Source organism: Mercenaria mercenaria, chromosome 10 (assembly GCF_021730395.1).
Source record: "Mercenaria mercenaria strain notata chromosome 10, MADL_Memer_1, whole genome shotgun sequence".
In the NCBI taxonomy this organism is placed as follows: Eukaryota; Metazoa; Mollusca; class Bivalvia; order Venerida; family Veneridae; genus Mercenaria; species Mercenaria mercenaria.
The window spans coordinates 53,287,029-53,305,378 of record NC_069370.1 but is presented as its reverse complement, the minus strand read 5'-3'; the positions used below and the strand labels follow the sequence as shown (position 1 = coordinate 53,305,378).

The window sequence follows — 18,350 nt, the reverse complement described above, 5'->3', positions numbered from 1 at the left end:
GAAACAATACATACATGTCATAATAAAACTACTGCAAACATTTATTTATTCAAAGTTTCACTCTGATGTTACTGTTTATGCATCACAATTAATGAAACCACTATAGCTATGCATAAAATGTCAACATATAGATATATTAACTCAGAAAAATTACTCTTGATAGATGTCGAAAGTATCTGGAACTGAGAAAATCACAGAGTATTTCTTAATGATATGAAAAATCTAGCGGACAGAATTTACCAAATTTTATATTATGTAAGCTAGAACTAAGACAAAAAAATCTAAACCAAAAAAATAATATCAACCCGTGCTTGTTTTCAAGAAAAATTAAAAAATATTCACTCACCCACAAAAGTATTTTTTCATTACCCCACCCACCTAAAATTATGAACATTTTTTCTTACAAAACAAATTGCACAATGTTATTATCAGTTTCTTAACCAATTTTCTTACTCACATGCGGAATAATGCTCCTTTAAGGTTGCATGCCTCTAGGTCAAATACTTTTTGGGATACGTGCTACACAAGCTTTCACATGCCATTTACATATATATTTGACCACGTCAAGGGACATAAATCTGTTTTTACTGAGTGAAACCTCAAATAAAAGCACTGGTGCACAACTTCGCATGCTGAATTTAATTCTTGTTTGGTTTCATGACTCTTGGCGCATATACTTTTGAGGTACATGCGGCACAAATGTTTAGACCCTTTATGTACAATTTGACTTTCAAGGGCCATAACTCTGGTCTTACTATGCGAAATGCGAGATGGGGCACAAAAGTATAACAACATTTTTAGGAAGTCACATTTGAACTTGAAGGAGATAGATCTACGTTAAGATTTTCTGGAATTTTATTTGACTTGGAGTCGGCTGCATCATTACTGGACGAAATAGTTTACTTTCAAATTGGCTGTCCACAATGTATTCGATTCGAGCACTTCCTACGACTACTCCTCCAATAAAACACCATCACTTTTAAAGGTAAAATATGGATGCACGACCTATACTGTCAGTACATACGATATTTTTTTGCGCGAGTGCGCTGCATATCCGACAATTATGCACTTTCGGCGGCGAATCCTAAACTTTACAGTGGTTATCGCTTGCTGCGCGATTGAGCTGCGCACAAAATATTGTGATGAACTCCTTTAAGAGGAAATCTTTTGTCATCATCATACCAAAGGCTGATGGTATCAATTACTAGGCCGAAGCCTGGATTTTCCTGTGCTACAGTGTATAATATAACAGTGAAATCCGAGTTAATATCAATAACTGACATCTAAGCTACTTGTCAGCTAATTTTGTATGTTTGTATGTATTAAGGGCAATATCCAAATCTTGCCGAACATTCATAACTGACCATACATTACCAGTAAGCTATTTTTGTTTCAATATAGAATTCTTATTATACATCTATTATTTATATCACAATACATCGTTAACTGACTTTACATCACTAGCTAGCTACCGGTTATAACTGGTATCATTAATATGCCAGTTTCATACTGTGTTGCTACGTATAAAAGGAATGGGTATAACGTATGTTTGTGAACTAATTATTTTCTTGTGTTGCAATATTTAACCCTTAGCCAGCTGAATTTCTAAAACAAATTTATCCATCATTCAATTTGGGCAGTACCATTTATTAATTGAAGGGATGTTCACTGAAACTTTACTGACTGAATAGCGAACAGTGCAGATCATGGTCAGCCTGCACGGATGATCTTGGTCTGCACTGGCTGGACGCAAGGGCAGAATATCTTGCCGCCAGCAGGCTAAAGGTTAAAGAGCATCAGTCAAATCTTGTCAAACATCTTAAATTGATATAGCATTGCTGGCACAGTTAGCAAACGATCTTCTTGTGTTGCATAAATAACAACGAAAACCTTGATAGGTAAATTAATTTTATTGACAGGTAAATCCGTTTCTTTTCAAATGAATTGCAAGAAAGTAATGATTTTGTTTTTGCTTTGATTGGATGAGTATAGGACTCGGCTGAAAACGACTATGAAATACTGATTGCGGTTTTCTAGTGGGGAAAAAATTAGACATGATGGCCATGTTAACTGGGTTACAGTGATTTTCTAAATAAAGCTGTAATTTTTAATCTGAATGTGCAAAGAGATACTAAGCATTACTGTAAGATATGGTCAGATTCCAGACGCAAGCACATATACATCAACTAAGAAATTATTTAAGAGTATCTTGACTCTTGTTTCAAGTTCTTGACCAGCAAGGTATGGTTTTGCCAAAATGTTCCAATTAACTGTATAATATCTCAGCGATTGATTCCTTTTTTTTTTGCAGAAAAGCAAGCACTGATGGACTTGAATACTATAAATGAGTGTCCGGTTCGAGCCTTGATATAGCCGACAACACGGGTCAATGGCAGTCAATAATGTACCTACTGCGACGCCTGGTGTCCCCGACGTCCGAAGTCAGCGACTTGAAGGAGCAGGCTGAAGCTTCGAAACTCATCCGCAGGTTCGGTCGTAAGGGCAAGGGGAAAGGGCAGTTCAATATGCCAACGGGCGTAGCCGTTACCAAAGCAGGTATAACACTTAGCATAACAGTTTGGAAAAGAGCGTATGCAGTAAAACATGTATTAATCATCATATGTGAACAGAGACACCTGGCTATAAAGACTGCTTTTTCATTTACGTTTAAATTTTTTAAAATTTTGTTCCTATGGGTAAATTCCACCAGAACTAAAGCCATCTTGTTCTTTCCTAAAGCCTGTCTTATATCACCAGATTTTATTGTAAAGTAAACAAAATTTATATTGAACCTTTTACGAAATGTTGACGATCATTTTTGCAAGAAAATGAGAAATTTACTTGCTGAAATATCAGTTGAGTGTGCTATATAGATGACCAGTTTAAGAATGGTCTAGACAGAAAACAAAAGTGAGTCGGATATGACAAGCAAAGGAGTATGTCTCCCTTGCTACACTACAAACTTCTATGTCACAAAGAATTTTTAAATACCATTCTCAAAATTTTGAAGGGAATTTATTTTGTCATAAGTTTTAATGATTTGTCAGATTTTACTTTTAGATAATATTTGTGGGCACTGAATACCAGACAAGTAATGCCATAGATTCTTTATCTGTAATAGTTCTATAATTTAAAGTAATAATGGTTAATTTATATGAAAAATGAAAAATAATGATTAACCTTTCTCATGCTGGACACGACTGAATCTGCCTTTGCGATTAGTGTAGATCATGATCAGCCTGCACATCTGTGAAGTCTGATCATGTTCTGCACTGTTCGCCATTCAGTCAGCATCTTTTGGTAAGCACCCCTTTAATCATTAGTTAATGGTACAATCCAAATTGAAAGATAGACAAGTTCATTATAGAAATTTAGCAGGGTAAGGGTTAAATTGAAATATACAAAACTTGAACTGTATTGAGACAGCATTGATATACTAGTAAATCAAATCAGAAATTTGTCGATTGGATTAGTTTGGAGCTTCGGCAAAAAGAACGAATCCTTAATAAAATCTACATTGTACAAAATTTTCTGTCAAAACATACCTGAATAACTGCACGAAATTCACAAAACTGAGGCCCAGGACGTAATAAAAAAATTCTTAAGCATTATAAGTTTAGTTGTTATTATCGGAACAGAATGGCTACCTTTTCCATTTTAATAAAAGTAAGAATTGGTACATTTTGATTCGGGCTCAACAGACAAAATATACAACTATAGATTTTTAAATGTCACTTATTCTCATGGTTGTGTCAGTTAGATTTTATATAAAGTATTTCCCTAGAATGTTGCTTTTATTCCAAAGTATGTTTTTCGTGTAGGCGTTGAGACAGACTGATAATTTCGTTTATATGGCCGTTTAGTGTAATGTATTATTATTAAATGCATTAATGTAGCTTCTCTGGGTGTGTCATCAAGTTCAAAGACCTGCTTATTTAAGAAATAATATATCCCAGACAGATTTGTCGTTAAATAAAAGCATTGTTTGGAGTATAGATGCGAAGGAATTATATCCTCGTGATATAATAATACGCATCTAAACGACAAACAATGATTTTATTCGAGAGCAGATCACTGTTTGACTTTTGTGTACATCTTTGACGGCATCCATTAGATATTTGCCTGTTTTCTGTTGGTTTATTTTCCAGCGCGCTGCTATACCGTTTGACGCGATGACGTAATAAATGTGACTTCAGAAAAATGAATTGTATAATAATGCACAATTTTCAACCTTCTTTGTTTAATAGGAAAACAAATTTAGTCGTGTTAGAGGTCAGCATAAGATATCGTGTTCAGTTCGATTTTAATACAATGTTTATTCAAAACAAAAACGTTTCTCAACATACTAAACAAAATATTAAACCACTACTAAAGGCTGAAGGTATATGATCAATCTTGAAAACGATTAGATTAATACGTTATCTTTATGCGGTACAGACGTGCCATTTTTTTTTTAAAAAATTGTTACATAATTATTGTGCATAGGTTATACGGATCTTTACTTGGCCTACCTGTCATGTCATACAGCACCTGTTTATAGATATGACATTGTTAGAAGCATGAATGCAGAAGGCCTACCTAATACATGTACTTCATTTTATTATCAGATTGTTAAAAGTAAGATTTAGAAAAATGAGCTAATAAAATGATTGAAGCAGTGCAGGAAGAATAAATCATACACATACGAGTAGATCTATATGCTGATAGTCTTTTCAGCCACTTGTGCAAGGGAAGTAAACTGGTCTATGCCTGCAAGTACTTGCCGGAGACAAGAGTTGTCATTCTTTGCAAACACATGTACAAAATGTATTTTAGAACTTCAGTTACTGATATAAACAAAACTTCCTTAAAATGCATGTTTGGTTATTTAAAAGTACTCACTTTCTAGACTTTATTGAATGTGTTTCTATCTTTAAAAATGTTAGGTAGATCTACAATATCTATGTTTTTGTTGGCGTCATCAATTTACGTAACATACATTGTTAGCAAGACAAATAAAGCGCTCACTTGCAACAATGACGTATCAGAAATGCTACAATCAACATCGCACGTGAACTGTAAGTGGAATTGTCATTTTAGTTGGGTTTGACGTCAGAGCAGTGTGTAATTGCAATAAAGTAAATCAATCTTTTCCTACAATCATCTTATGTGAAAATCGAGTCATTTGTCATAAGTTTAATTCTAGCATGGCATAACAAAAGATCAATCAACAACTATTCAGGAAGAGGTAACAATGCTTTTGTATTTAAAGTTAAGATAGACTGGGGTTAGGTTTACATGGAATCCATTAACATTGTTTTGTAATTACAAAATTGTCACCCCATTTTTGTTTCAAGAGATGTTTTGTATATCAGTTAAACGTAAGCTAGTTGTGTGTATTCACGAAAAGTTCTGTATATACATTGTAACTCACTTGTATGAAGTTGCAGGGTGAACTTTGAAATAAATTCTAATAGAGACTAAGAAATCCTTTGGAAGCTTTAGAACGGAAACAACCAAATTAATGGCAATCTGGGTTGTACTGACTCTGTTCTCGAGAGGTAATGAAAAATGTAACATCTCTCGCGAGCCCCAAAGCTTCGGATTATTTAACGGAACCGTTATCGAGTGAACTCCACATTCCTAAAGCACCAAAAATAATAACAACTGGTTTAACATTTCTAAAAGTCCTTTATAATAAAAAGATAGATCTCTGGACGTAATGGACGCATATATACGCAACCAAGCAAAGTAAGATGCATGCTTTTACACAGGTCCCCCGGGTTTCAGGTTTGTCCAAGCCATGATATTCAGAATCAGTTTGCATCATGAAAATTAGAAGTTTACTCGAAAAAAAGGTCCATTTGATCAGCATATGATAATTGTTTTACTCAACAGGAAATCCTTGAGAGACAGTGTCACAAATTTTCGTCGAATTCAGGGTACGAATCTGTTCTGTTTTTTTCTAACCGTGACACTGATTCGTCTTAGATGAATGTTATAGGGCCATCTTGTTCCTCCTAGTCTATTTTTATGCAAATGTAGTAAAGTAATAAGTATTTGTATTGCATAGCTCTATCGGCATTCAAACTATATGGTTTAACAGCTGTAATTTTTTAAAAGAGCACCAAACAGCGTGAACATGTCAATAACAATTTATATTCATTTTCCCCCAGTAAATTACACGTTTATTATAAAATAGATGTATTAGTAGGCGTAAAGACAGACAAATATTACTGTCAATTTCGTTCATGATTTTTATGTAAATTGCTTGTTTTATATTCTATATACTGGGTGTGTCAAACAATAAAACGTGACATTTCAGTCTGGGTTCCACAATAGGTACAGATATGTTATAACAAAACTACCATTAAGATGGAAGAGATAAAATTAACTGATTAAGGATTAAACCCAAGTTCTCGTGATATAGTATTTGTTGTACTAACATGATTAGATTTCGATATTCCGCAAAACAAAACTTCTATATCTTTTGATATCAGCTGGTTTCTTCAACTTTATAATGCAATTGATACATTTGTGCTGACGTTTCGTTAACCCATACCCTGCTAAATTTCTATAATGAACTTGTCCATCTTTCAGTTTGGACAGTTCCATAAACTGTTAAAGGGGTTGCTTACCAAAACGATACTGACTGAATGGCGAACAGTGCAGATCTTGATAAGACTGCACGGATGTGCAGGCTGATCAAGATCTACGCTGGTCGCAAGGGCAGAATCAATTTGACTAGCATGATAAGGGTTAATAGCTGGAAGACACAGTCATTAGAATCGTGAGCAAGTTCAATAAATTTACATAACGTACATTCACCTTTCTCTGATATTCTATTTTAAGCTCTGGTGTTTATGTTTTTGACTAGTCCGAATAATCTTAACGTTCTTTGAAGAGGGTCACGCATTGAACATTTGTGCGTCATTATTTATAAATGTGACGAGCAGTTTCTATGGAGAAGAGTTTTAAAGAGTTCATATAGGGGAAGAACCTGGCTCTCTAGAGATTTTTTTCACAAATAGGATAACTTAAACAATCGTGGTTGAGGGTTACTTAAGGAACATTTGTGTGAACTGGACTGCAATTATATACGTTTCAACTATCATTGTAGAGAAAAGTGACCAAGCCGTATGCTTGACGGAGCAAAATATTTTGTACTGTCTAGGTTTGAGGTGACAATTTATTTTGGAATTTGGCCAAATGTTTTACAAACGATGTTTAAAGTTTACACTGTAGTCATATAAGAAGAACCACTCCTTTCCCATTTTCGTGCCATTGTCATGAGAACAAAAAACTTTGTATGATGGATCTTTTACAATTTTGAAAGGGTACAGCCTAAGAAACATTTCTTTGAAGTTGTATTGAGTTTATGGGGAGATGTAGGTTTTAAGTAAAATGTTAAAGGAGGATACAAGGGGCGTTCACAATAACTTTCCTTAGCACAGACATGACATATCAGAAAATAACGTTTGTTCCTTCTACATTTAACATCGCCTGTATGGGATTTGTCATTACGCCATCATATTGTTTAAATGAATTTGTTTCCATAACTATCTTATTTGAATATTATTCCCCACTGTGTTAAAGTTTGCATTTATGCTCGTTTTTACTTCATGTCACTGAACTTGCAGTTTCTAATATTAAAATGACATGTAAAGAAGGAACCTTTTGCACTCATAACTGCACACAGATAGCGGAGTTTGACATCTAGGTTGAATCTGTTTCCACAATTAATTGTTTATTTGAATATCCACATTTCTAACATAGCACTGCGGCAGTTGCATGATTTAATAATCAAGTTATCTATTTGTGGATATTTATAATTGATTTAAAGTTCCATATGTATAATTTTTATATCATTTTGAGTGCAGCACTTCTGGTGTTTAGACTGACGGATTGTCAAGAACACCATTAGGGCAAACTCTTATGTGTACCAGGGCTTATAACAAGCACACATAAAACTTCTCGTTCAAATATGGTTTGTAGGGTATAGAATCTGGAACTTGCCATTACTACATAATGTCTGTATCCTTTGAGCACCTCAATGCATAGTCCTGCCTTGGACGTTTGTATGGTCGGTTACATACCTTTACAAGCGTTGCCAACACAGAGAAAGGGCCTATGTAGAATCCACAGTTTGCGTCATGTAGCAGTACTATACAAAACAAAACACTTTTCATAAATCATATGAAACCAGTTATTTCGAATTATGACAAACGGAGAAAAATAAAATGAGCAAGCAAAATGTGTTATACTATCGTCATAAATATGTAGACTGTATCAGTTTTCATAGCAATTATGGAAATATCAGAATTAAAATGGCTTTTACTGGCGTACTTCAGTATACAATGCATTACATTATTAGCTAAGCTGTATTTACACATGGGCCATATTAGAAGAAGAGCCGATAATGTTTGAAGTTCTCCCTAGAGCCTAAACATTGACGCAAGAATAACCGAGAACGTTAATAATGTATATAAGTGGTATAGATCAAACTCAACAAGAGAAACGTTTAGTTCCAAGTTATCGTAATAGAGGTCGTATATTGAGTAATAACATAACAATATACTCTCTTATATCTCAGAAATGAAAACAAAATGGCAGAGACAAAACGTTCAGCTTTTGCCCAAAGATCTGCCATTCGGTTATAATTTTAGCTTCACAGTTAAGATTTTCTGTGGGTGGAATTGCCATAGTTCTCAAAAATGCAGTGCTTTCATTTCCAGTATCACGCGTAGGCGTGCTGCTTACAGAATTATCGGAAGCAACTTATGTTGTGCTTTTATAGCTTCAAATGCCTATATAAATGACTAAATAAAATATATTCTCCAATACGCAGGCTAAGTTCAGAATATACTAGTAGTTTAAGCGAAGTACATTTATTGGCCTATCCTTTCAATTATGGAATCAAAGTCAAGACTTGTGTAGACTTTTCTGAAGATGTACTACATCTACAATGATACAACAGGGCAAAAGGGGCATCATTTCCTTAAACGCTGTTGACTTTTTATCCAGACCAAATCCATAGTGGTAATTTACAGTAAAATGTACTTTAGCGTATTTTATCTTATTTTGATCTGATACACATATTTAAAGCATATGTAACTCGTCATTGCAATTTATACTGCACACCCACCCCTATCCAGAAGAAGCAGTGCAAATCGAATACTCAAGAAGTTTTTTCTGTCTATTCCACATTGGAACCTTCATCGGCTTTCCAAGTTGAATAAGAAACCTTTATCTTTCTATAGAAAGCATTTCATAGTGTCAGTATCAAGTTTTCTCCAAGTCTTATTCTGTTGACCTGATAGTTCTTTTTTGTTGGTTTAACGTCGCACCGACACAATTATAGGTCATATAGACGACTTTCCAGCTTTAATGGTGGAGGGAGACCCCAGGTGCCCCTCCGTGCATTATTTAATCACGAGCGGGCACCTGGGTAGAACCACCGACCTTCCGTAAGCCAGCTAGATGGCTTCCTCACATGAAGAATTCAACGCCCCGATTGAGGCTCGAATCCAACCCACATCGATGAGGGACAAGTGATTTGAAGTCAGCGACCTTAACCACTCGGCCACGAAGGCCCCTGATAGTTCTAGTGGCGCGGGTTCAGATAATTGTACACTTGTATGGCTTTAACAAGTTTTAGAGCACTTCAGAGTCTTTTTCTGTAGATCATCTTTTACTAAAATAGTTAATTTGTTTGACCGCGGGTACTTTAAAGGTCACCAACTTTGAAGTAAATCTCTTTACATAATATATTTTATCAAAACACGATTAGTAAGCTTCTAGATTAAACATATAGGTATTCGGTTACAAATGTTTAGAAATTCATTAATAATAGGGAGAATCTATAGGTAGAACGAATTTATACAAACCGATCGCAAATACAATACAAAAATATATATCGACCAATTACGGCAAAACGTCCAGTAGTACAAACGAGCGTGCATATGCCACAACAAGTCCATGAACACATTAAATATCTGGATTTTAATCTTGTGTTGCTGATTGAGACCAGGAAGCTATATATTCTCTCCGCGAAAGTTAACTGGATCTCGAGGAAGAGATAGTGTGCATTAAGTGATGTAATTAAATTCAGAAGAGTTGACTCAGATATACAAAAATAGATATGACAAGCTGTATATATATTTGGTTTAACGTCACACCGGTATATGTTATATTTTTAAGATTATTTTTAATCAAATATTGTTCTGTTCCTTTTGCAGGTGACGTGGTTATATCTGATACCGAAAACCACAGAATTCAAATATTTGGCAGTGAAGGTACATTTAAGCATAAATTTGGAACGCGTGGGACAGAACTTCAGAATTTGTGTTACCCGATCAGTGTTGCTATGACAACCGATGACTGCATTGCTGTCACGGATAGTGTAAACGCTTGCATTAAAGTGTTCTCACAAAATGGCGATTTTCTAAACAAATATGGTAACGACACATTTCTAGAATTTCCATATGGACTGGCTATTAGCCACGATAATTTCATGATAGTCTCAGATATATGTAAGCATTGTATATATGTGCTCTACCCGAGTGGAGGAATATGTAGCGCATTTGGTTCTTACGGAAGCGAGCCAAAAGAGTTCGACCATCCGTATTTTGTGACTGTTAATAGAGAAAAACAGATTATTGTATCCGATTCTGGGAACTGCTCAATTAAGATCTTCCAGTTCGAAGGAAAACTATTAAGGGTTTTCAGTAGCAAGGAGTATCGTATAGGGGATAATTTCTGCGCCCTACAGGGACTGTGTACCGACTCACAGGACAATACAATCGTTATATGCAACAACGCTGTGTACATAGTTACCAAAAATGGCCGACTATGGGAGGTGCTCACATCAAAAGATGGACTCAACTACCCAAAATGCATTGCGTTTTCGCAATCCGGGCGCCTGGTAGTTACCCAGTCAGTGGCTAACGACAGAAACGAGGCTGTTATTATGGAGTATAATGCAGACGACTTTAAATCACTCAATTCGTTATTACTTTATGCAATATCTGTATAGCATATATACTTTATATTTGTCCTTTCAAAGCCAAAACATATTTCCCTAAATGTATCCATTGTCCACTTCACACGCGATACGTCCGTAGAGTTATCATATTATTTTGTACTTAGAATACCCGTAATCTTAAATGTCATACAAAATTGTGTATGTTTCACTTTCTAATTTCTAATTGCTAGAAAGGTGTAATATTAGAATATAGGATTTTCATCACCACAATATCTTTCTGAACTAATGGTAGATTTCTCAGTTATATGCGCGCATATTAAGTTTGTTTTAATAAAGTACGGAAACTGCTGTTACATTTCACCTGCTCTAACATCTACATTCGCCCGTTAACTTGACAATGCTCGTTTTATAGGGGAATTCAGATACAGTCCACGTACAGTTAACTGTCTCTAATATCTGTCATTGTCTAATAAATAAAGCTCATTATACGGGAGAAAATCAAAAATACTTTCAGCACCATTATATTCTTACTGTATATTCTTCTTAACTTTGCCTTTAGTGTTAACAGAAATTAGTCTATGAACTCGCTGTCTCTCTCTCTGGATAATAGTAACATTTCACAATAACACTGTCGACTTTCAACTGTTACACTGTCACTTTCTATATCATATCGGCAGACGGTAACAGTTACAAGTTTTGATGTTCTAGTATCTGGAAACAGCAACAATTACGCCGCCACTATCTGTATCATTTAGTATCAGCAAACAGCATCAGTAAAAATCGGTAAAATTTAGTATCAGCAAACAGCAAATGTATACCGTCACTAACTGTATCAAAAATCGGTAAAATTTAGTATCAGCAAACAGCAAGTGTATGCCGTCACTAACTGTATCAAAAATCGGTAAAATTTAGTATCAGCGAACAGCAAATGTATACCGTCACTAACTGTATCAAAAATCGGTAAAATTTAGTATCAGCGAACAGCAAATGTATACCGTCACTAACTGTATCAAAAATCGGTAAAAAATAGTATCAGCAAACAGCAAATGTATACCGTCACTAACTGTATCAAAAATCGGTAAAAATTAGTATCAGCAAACAGCAAATGTATACCGTCACTAACTGTATCACCAATCGGTAAAAGTTCCACTTTTTTACGTACCAGTATCAGCAAACGGTAGTTGTTTAAAATAGACTTTCTGGACAGGATTGATTCTGCCTTTGCGACCAATGTAGATCTTGATCAGCCTGCACATCCATGCAGTCTGATAAAGATCTGCAATGTTTGCCATTCAGTCAGTATCTTTCAGTAAGCACCGCTTTTAACAGTTAATGCCACTGTCCAAATTGAAAGATGGAAAAGTTCACTTTAGAAATTTAGCAGGGTAAGGGTAAATATATAACAGTTGTCGTTCACTGATACAATTGTTGTAAAAGATGTATAATAATGATAATAATAATAATGATAATAATAATATTAATAATAATAATAATATGATAATGACCGTTGATATAAAAATGGCGTTGAAACAGATGGTGTTGTCACTGATACTGCAAAAATACAGAAGAGGTACAGAAGAAATTCTTTAAGATTATGAAAACAAGACCAGAATTGCAACGACTGTAGAATTTACAAATTTTCCTTTCACTAAAGAAAGCTGTGCATTTAGATTTATCCCAAGCAGACATGAAACACGGCTGAAACAAATTGTTATCAACAATTATGGGTGGTATGTCTCATAATGAGGCATATTTGGTTAAAAACGCGTGTTGCTTCAGAGGTGACACATACTTTTTGAACCCTTACCCTGCTAAATTTCTATAATGAACTTATCCATCTTTAAATTTGGACAGTACCATTAACTGTTAATAGGGGTACTTATCGAAAAGATACTGACTGAATGACGAACAGTGCAGATCATGATCAGACTGTCGCAAAGGCAGAATCAGTCGTGTCCAGCTGGTAAAGGTTAAACGTGTAACACTACCAACTCGATTATCCAGAGAGACATGTTTTAGCATAATTAGGACAGTGTGTAGTTTTTATAAGATTTTATACTAGTACTATATACTCATTATTGATATTCATCATGCCATGTGTCACACATTTACTATAGAAAGTATTCACAAACGAAACAGGTTTATTTTTATCAGAGACACCTTAAGATGTGTCACTGTTTTAATTGAGAAGGTATTTTTTATTAGCATTGGCAACTTGAGAGTGAAAACCAAATGATTCATTCAGTTATGTACACATTTTTGTCGAACTGTCGGCTTACTCTAAATATATTGACTAAGATTAAACTGATGTCTATGTAAAAAACTTGAAAATGATATTCTGATGTATATCTTGGGACATGTTTTCGTGATTTCCCGCTCCCCCACAATCTCACTGCGCAATCCCCATCCGAACAGCAAAACTGTTTTAAGACTATTGGTATAAGTTGTTTTATCAAAACTTTACTCGAGTAATACGAGGGATGCAGATTCCGTTTTCATGCCTACATATAATGAAATTCTTTCACTGTTTATCATCTATGATGATGATTTGCAACATTTTTTTGTTCGAAGCTAGAAGTGTGATATTTCTAATTACAAAGGATTCTATTTAGAAAGTAACTCGTCATAATATTATATTGATTTTTGTAAAGTGAGTAATATACATGAAGATTGTATTAGTTAACTTAACAAGTACGTATATGGTGAAGAAACTGCACACAAATAGAATGATTTGAATCTAAAACATTTGTGACTACTCGTTCACATTTAACTCGTTCCTCAATTATGTCGTTCCTCAATTAACTCGTTCTCAATTAACTCGTTCTCGTTCTCTGTTAACTTGTGCAGAGAAAAGTACAAACTCCTTAACATCGATGTAAGGATATGATTTTGTAATGCTTAATGAAACAAAACCGTGATCAAGACATTAAGAAGCGATTGTAAAACTTTTCATTCCTAATATACGACGTGTAACTTGAAGTTTCGCGTTGCAAGATTCAGGATTCCAGTTAGGTACACTTGATCTAAATCCATAAGATTTCTATCGGGAAAACATTTTTCAGAATTATGCCAACCTTCAACAAAACCTGCATGACTAGTAGACACCAAATTTGAACATTCAGCTGTGGGCGAATTACCATAATGTACAAAAGAACTGGTAGTTCGGACAAATAAAATTTCACTTATGTGGAATTTAAAGATGTTGCTCTTAATAACAACAAATATTTCTGTCCTATTTTATCTTATGTCATGTTAGAATTTATAAAACATTTATAGCTTCAGAGGTATACAATAGTAAAAAGGTAAATTGAATAACCCGGTCTCATAGTTGTTAGTCGAGTTTAATGTTAGTGTACATACTTAGCTTCTTGTAGTACATTTTTAAAGCTGTTATTGTTTTTGTTTGTAACTTATCGAAGACATAAATAATAAACACAAATTTCGGTTTCCGTTTTTTTTCTTGTTTTCCTTCTTTCATATAACTAGAGGGTCATGATGACCCTGTATCGCTCCCCTTTTAAACTTGGCCTTGGAATCATTAAGATAAACATTCTGACCAAGTTTTACGAAGATGGGGTCATAAATGTGGTCTCCACTATGTTAAAATAGCGTTTCCTTTGGTTTGAGTGGTGACCTAGTTTTTTTTACCCCACATGACCCAGTCTCAAAAAGATAAACATTCTTACAAAGTTTCATAAAGATAGGTCGTAAATATAGCCTCTAGAGTACTTACAAGCTTTACCTTTGATTTGAGCGGGTGACCTAGTTTTTTAACCCATATGACCCAGTTTCAACCTTGGCCTAGGAATTAGCAAGATAAATATTCTGACCGAGTTTCATAAATGTGGCCTCAAGGGAGTTATAACAAGCTTTTCCTTTGATTTGACCGGGTGACCTAGTTTTTGACCCATATGACCCAGCTTTAAACTTGGCATAGGAATCATCAAAATAAACATTCTGACCAAGTTTCATAAAGATAGGATCATAAATGTGGCATCTAGGGTGTTAACAAGCTTTTCCTTTGATTTGTCCTGGTGACCTAGTTTTTGTCCCAACATGACCCAGTTCCTACTAAGTCCTGTATGTTTATATATATGTAACATTGTAACAAATGCAATTATGTTGAATAAATATTGTTTAAACCAACCCATGATGGAATGTAGCCAGTTTTCGAAAAGAACCAAGATCTTGTTGTGACTTAAGTTGTATGTAAGTGCGGTTAAAATCATATGTAAAATGTCACTTCTATTGTGTTCACACGGTAAAAATTAACAAATTTTGGCTCCTTCAGGGGTCAATCAGGGGCCGTAACTCCGGAACGTATGGTTGGATCTGACGGATTCATCATGGAATCTAAGATCTATTGTTGTTAAAGATATTTTGGAAATTTGTATGAAGTCTCTATATGGCTACAAAAGCCTAGATAGCAAATTTTGGCCCTTTAAGGGGCCATAATTCTGGAACCCATGAAGGAATCTGTCCAATTTTTGGAAAGGAACTGAGATACTATGCCGATACAAGTGTGTTCAAGTTTGATAAAAATCAATTGCAAAATTGTGGACGGACGACGGACGAAGGGTGATCACAAAAGCTCACTACGTGACAGGTGAGCTAAAAAGGCAAAGCCGAAATGTAGAAATGTCGCCATGCAAAATGTTCGAAACTGTAAAGGTTAGAAAGAATTATAACAGATAGTTAAATGTAATAACATGACTTACCTTTAACTTTCTCAGGTACAGTAAGTCGAGTAGTTAAGGCCGCTGGCTTCGAAGTATTAGTACTTTTTTAAGTGGGTCCATGCCCATTTCTGGTCATTGCTGTCAGGTGAAGAAGTCATTCAGCAGTTCTGTAGAATTTTTGTTTGGTGGCTGTATCCATGGGACAAACCCGTATCTGGAATAAAGCTCGGAGGGACATTTAGGGTCTTCTCCAACAATGAACAGCTAGAAGTCAATAATTAACCAAAATGATACCAGTTTTACTTAAATTCAAACCAAACAAAAATCAATATCATAAAAGATCCAGTTTAAGGTGAATTCTATAAAATGTAGACAACGTTATCCGCCTAGCGGTAAATAAATAGTCCGTAAAGAAAAAAGCCCTGTGAAATTATTTGAAATTATATCTAAAGGGAAACTAAAAATGATATACATTTATGGGTCTTAGTTTCTACTAATTTATTTTAGGTCGATTGTGAAGAAAGTTATACAATCTATATTAATCACATCCCGACACCTCATTCCTGATGGAATCCATCGCCACGAGGGTACGAGAGAAGAGGAGCTACTGGTACCATTCTTCACGTCTTTGGCATGATACAGCCGCGGATCGAACCTACGACCTCCCGCACTTGAAGCGGTACTAAGTCTCAATGTAATGCGTCATAATTTATTCAAATCATGTTAGAAAGAATTCATATTGTTATCCTTTAGACTGATTATATAACAGATCGGCTTGTTGACGAAAATGTTATAGTGACTGACACGTAAATTTGAAATTTATCTTGATGTTCAAAAATGTCCAGACAGATTTTGAGCGATCACTTACAGTTGAGTTCAGAAGCCTATAATACCAGGAAAAAAGTTCAATGTAGGCACTTAGCTAATATAAACGACTGTATATAAAACATCTATTAACTGTCTGAGAAGAGTTAAGTATTTGCATAAAAGATTCTTACCGACATCAACATGAAATCATTATTTCCTTGTAGGGCAAACTCCGTCCGAGGTAAAAAAAGTGAATATGTGAATTTCAATAAAATCTAAAAGAAATTCTGAATATCGCAACAGCATAAGTATAGCAGAGGTTAGGAAAAGTGTAGCACCCCTCATGTGCACTAGCACCGGCGAACGTATGTTACTAATATATTTTATACATACTTTGAACGGATTCCATGATCCAAAAGGACCAGAAAAAATAACAAGAGGGTCACAAAGACCCTATATCGCTCACCTGTTAAACTTGGTCTTGGAATCATCAAGATAAACATTCTTACCAAGTTTCATGAAGATAGGGTCAATGATATGGTATCTAGAGTGTAAACAAGCATTTCATTTGATTTAAGCGAGTGACCTAGTTTTTAATCCCACATGACCCAGTTTTGAACTTGGCCTAGGAATCATCAAGTTGAACATTCTGACCAAGCTTCATGAAGATAGGGTCATAAATGTGACCTCAAGAGAGTTAACAAGCTTTTCCTTTCATTTGACCGGGTGACCTAGTTTTTGACCCCACATGATCCAGTTTTGAACTTGGCCTAGGAATCAACAAGATAAACATTCTTATTAAGTTCCACGAAGATAGGGTCATAAATATGGCCTTTACAGTGTTAACAAGCACTTCCTTTGATTTGAGAGGGTGACCTAGTTTTTGACCCCACATGACCCAGTTTCGAACTTGGCCTAGAACTTATCAAGATGAACATTCTGACCAAGTTTCATGAAGATAGGGTCATAAATATTGGTTCAAGAGTGTTATATTTTGCAAGTTTGTATCAAATCAAACCATAAATGAAGTCTCTTTATGGTTGCAAAAGCAAAAATAGCAAATGTTGGCCCATAAAGGGGCCATAACTCTTGAACCCATGATAGGATCTGGCCGGTTTTCAAAAGACCCGAGATATTATACCAACACAAGTTGTAAGCAAGTTTTATTAAAGTCAATTGCAAAACGGGATCTGGCCAGTTTTCGAAAGGAACCGAGATATTATGCCAATACAAGTTGTGTGCAAGTCTCTGTCGTGTTCGCAAAAAATTGTGGACGGACGGACGACGGACGGACGGTGATCACAAAAGCTCACCTTAATTCTCACTACGTGACAGGTAAACTAAAAGCAGTGAGTCAAAGTACTGGGCAACCTCTTTGCGAACGCCACACTGCACGTAGAAAAGGATTTATAAAAGATGTAGGAAGGGCCTTTTGAAGCATAGAATACAACCAAGAAAAATAAAACCAGAGTGTATTTGCTATAGCATAGTTTCACTTTCTACTTATGTGAAAAACTCTGAAAACGAGATTTGCACACACACCAAAACACTTTAAACGCAAAAGGACTACTCTTTGAAAAAATATTTGGCGAAACTGTTAGCTTTCAGCTTGAGATACAAAAAGAAAATTTCACATTTTAAGTGCGTTATTTCCAAAAGGCATTTGTCTTTGCTTTAATATTTATGAATAATTTTACGAAGTACTTCCTTGTCTGGTCATGCCATTTATTAAGGTTGTTACAATATAATTTGCCATTTGCAACGCGTTAGTTTAATAAGATAAATGACCAATTTGCAAGATAAATACAGATATTAGGTTTAAATATTCATTAATTGGAGACAAGCAAAAACAGCGAATCGATAACATTGCACGTGTTGCAATAATGCGATTCTACTGAAAT

The 18,350-nt window shown here is 35.1% G+C and overlaps 1 protein-coding gene across 1 annotated transcript in view; it reads left to right on the top strand.

Annotated features, from left to right (window-relative positions):
- LOC123560300 (tripartite motif-containing protein 3-like) overlaps nt 1-14,402 on the top strand; it is a 37,644-nt gene extending 23,242 nt beyond the window's left edge. Inside the window, exons 2-3 of the mRNA XM_045352516.2 lie at nt 2,312-2,556; nt 10,218-14,402. Coding sequence (XP_045208451.1) covers nt 2,403-2,556; nt 10,218-11,014 — 951 coding nt within the window. The 5' untranslated portion in view covers nt 2,312-2,402 and the 3' untranslated portion in view covers nt 11,015-14,402. The remainder of the gene's footprint in view (nt 1-2,311; nt 2,557-10,217) is intronic.
- Nucleotides 14,403-18,350: the final 3,948 nt, after the last annotated feature.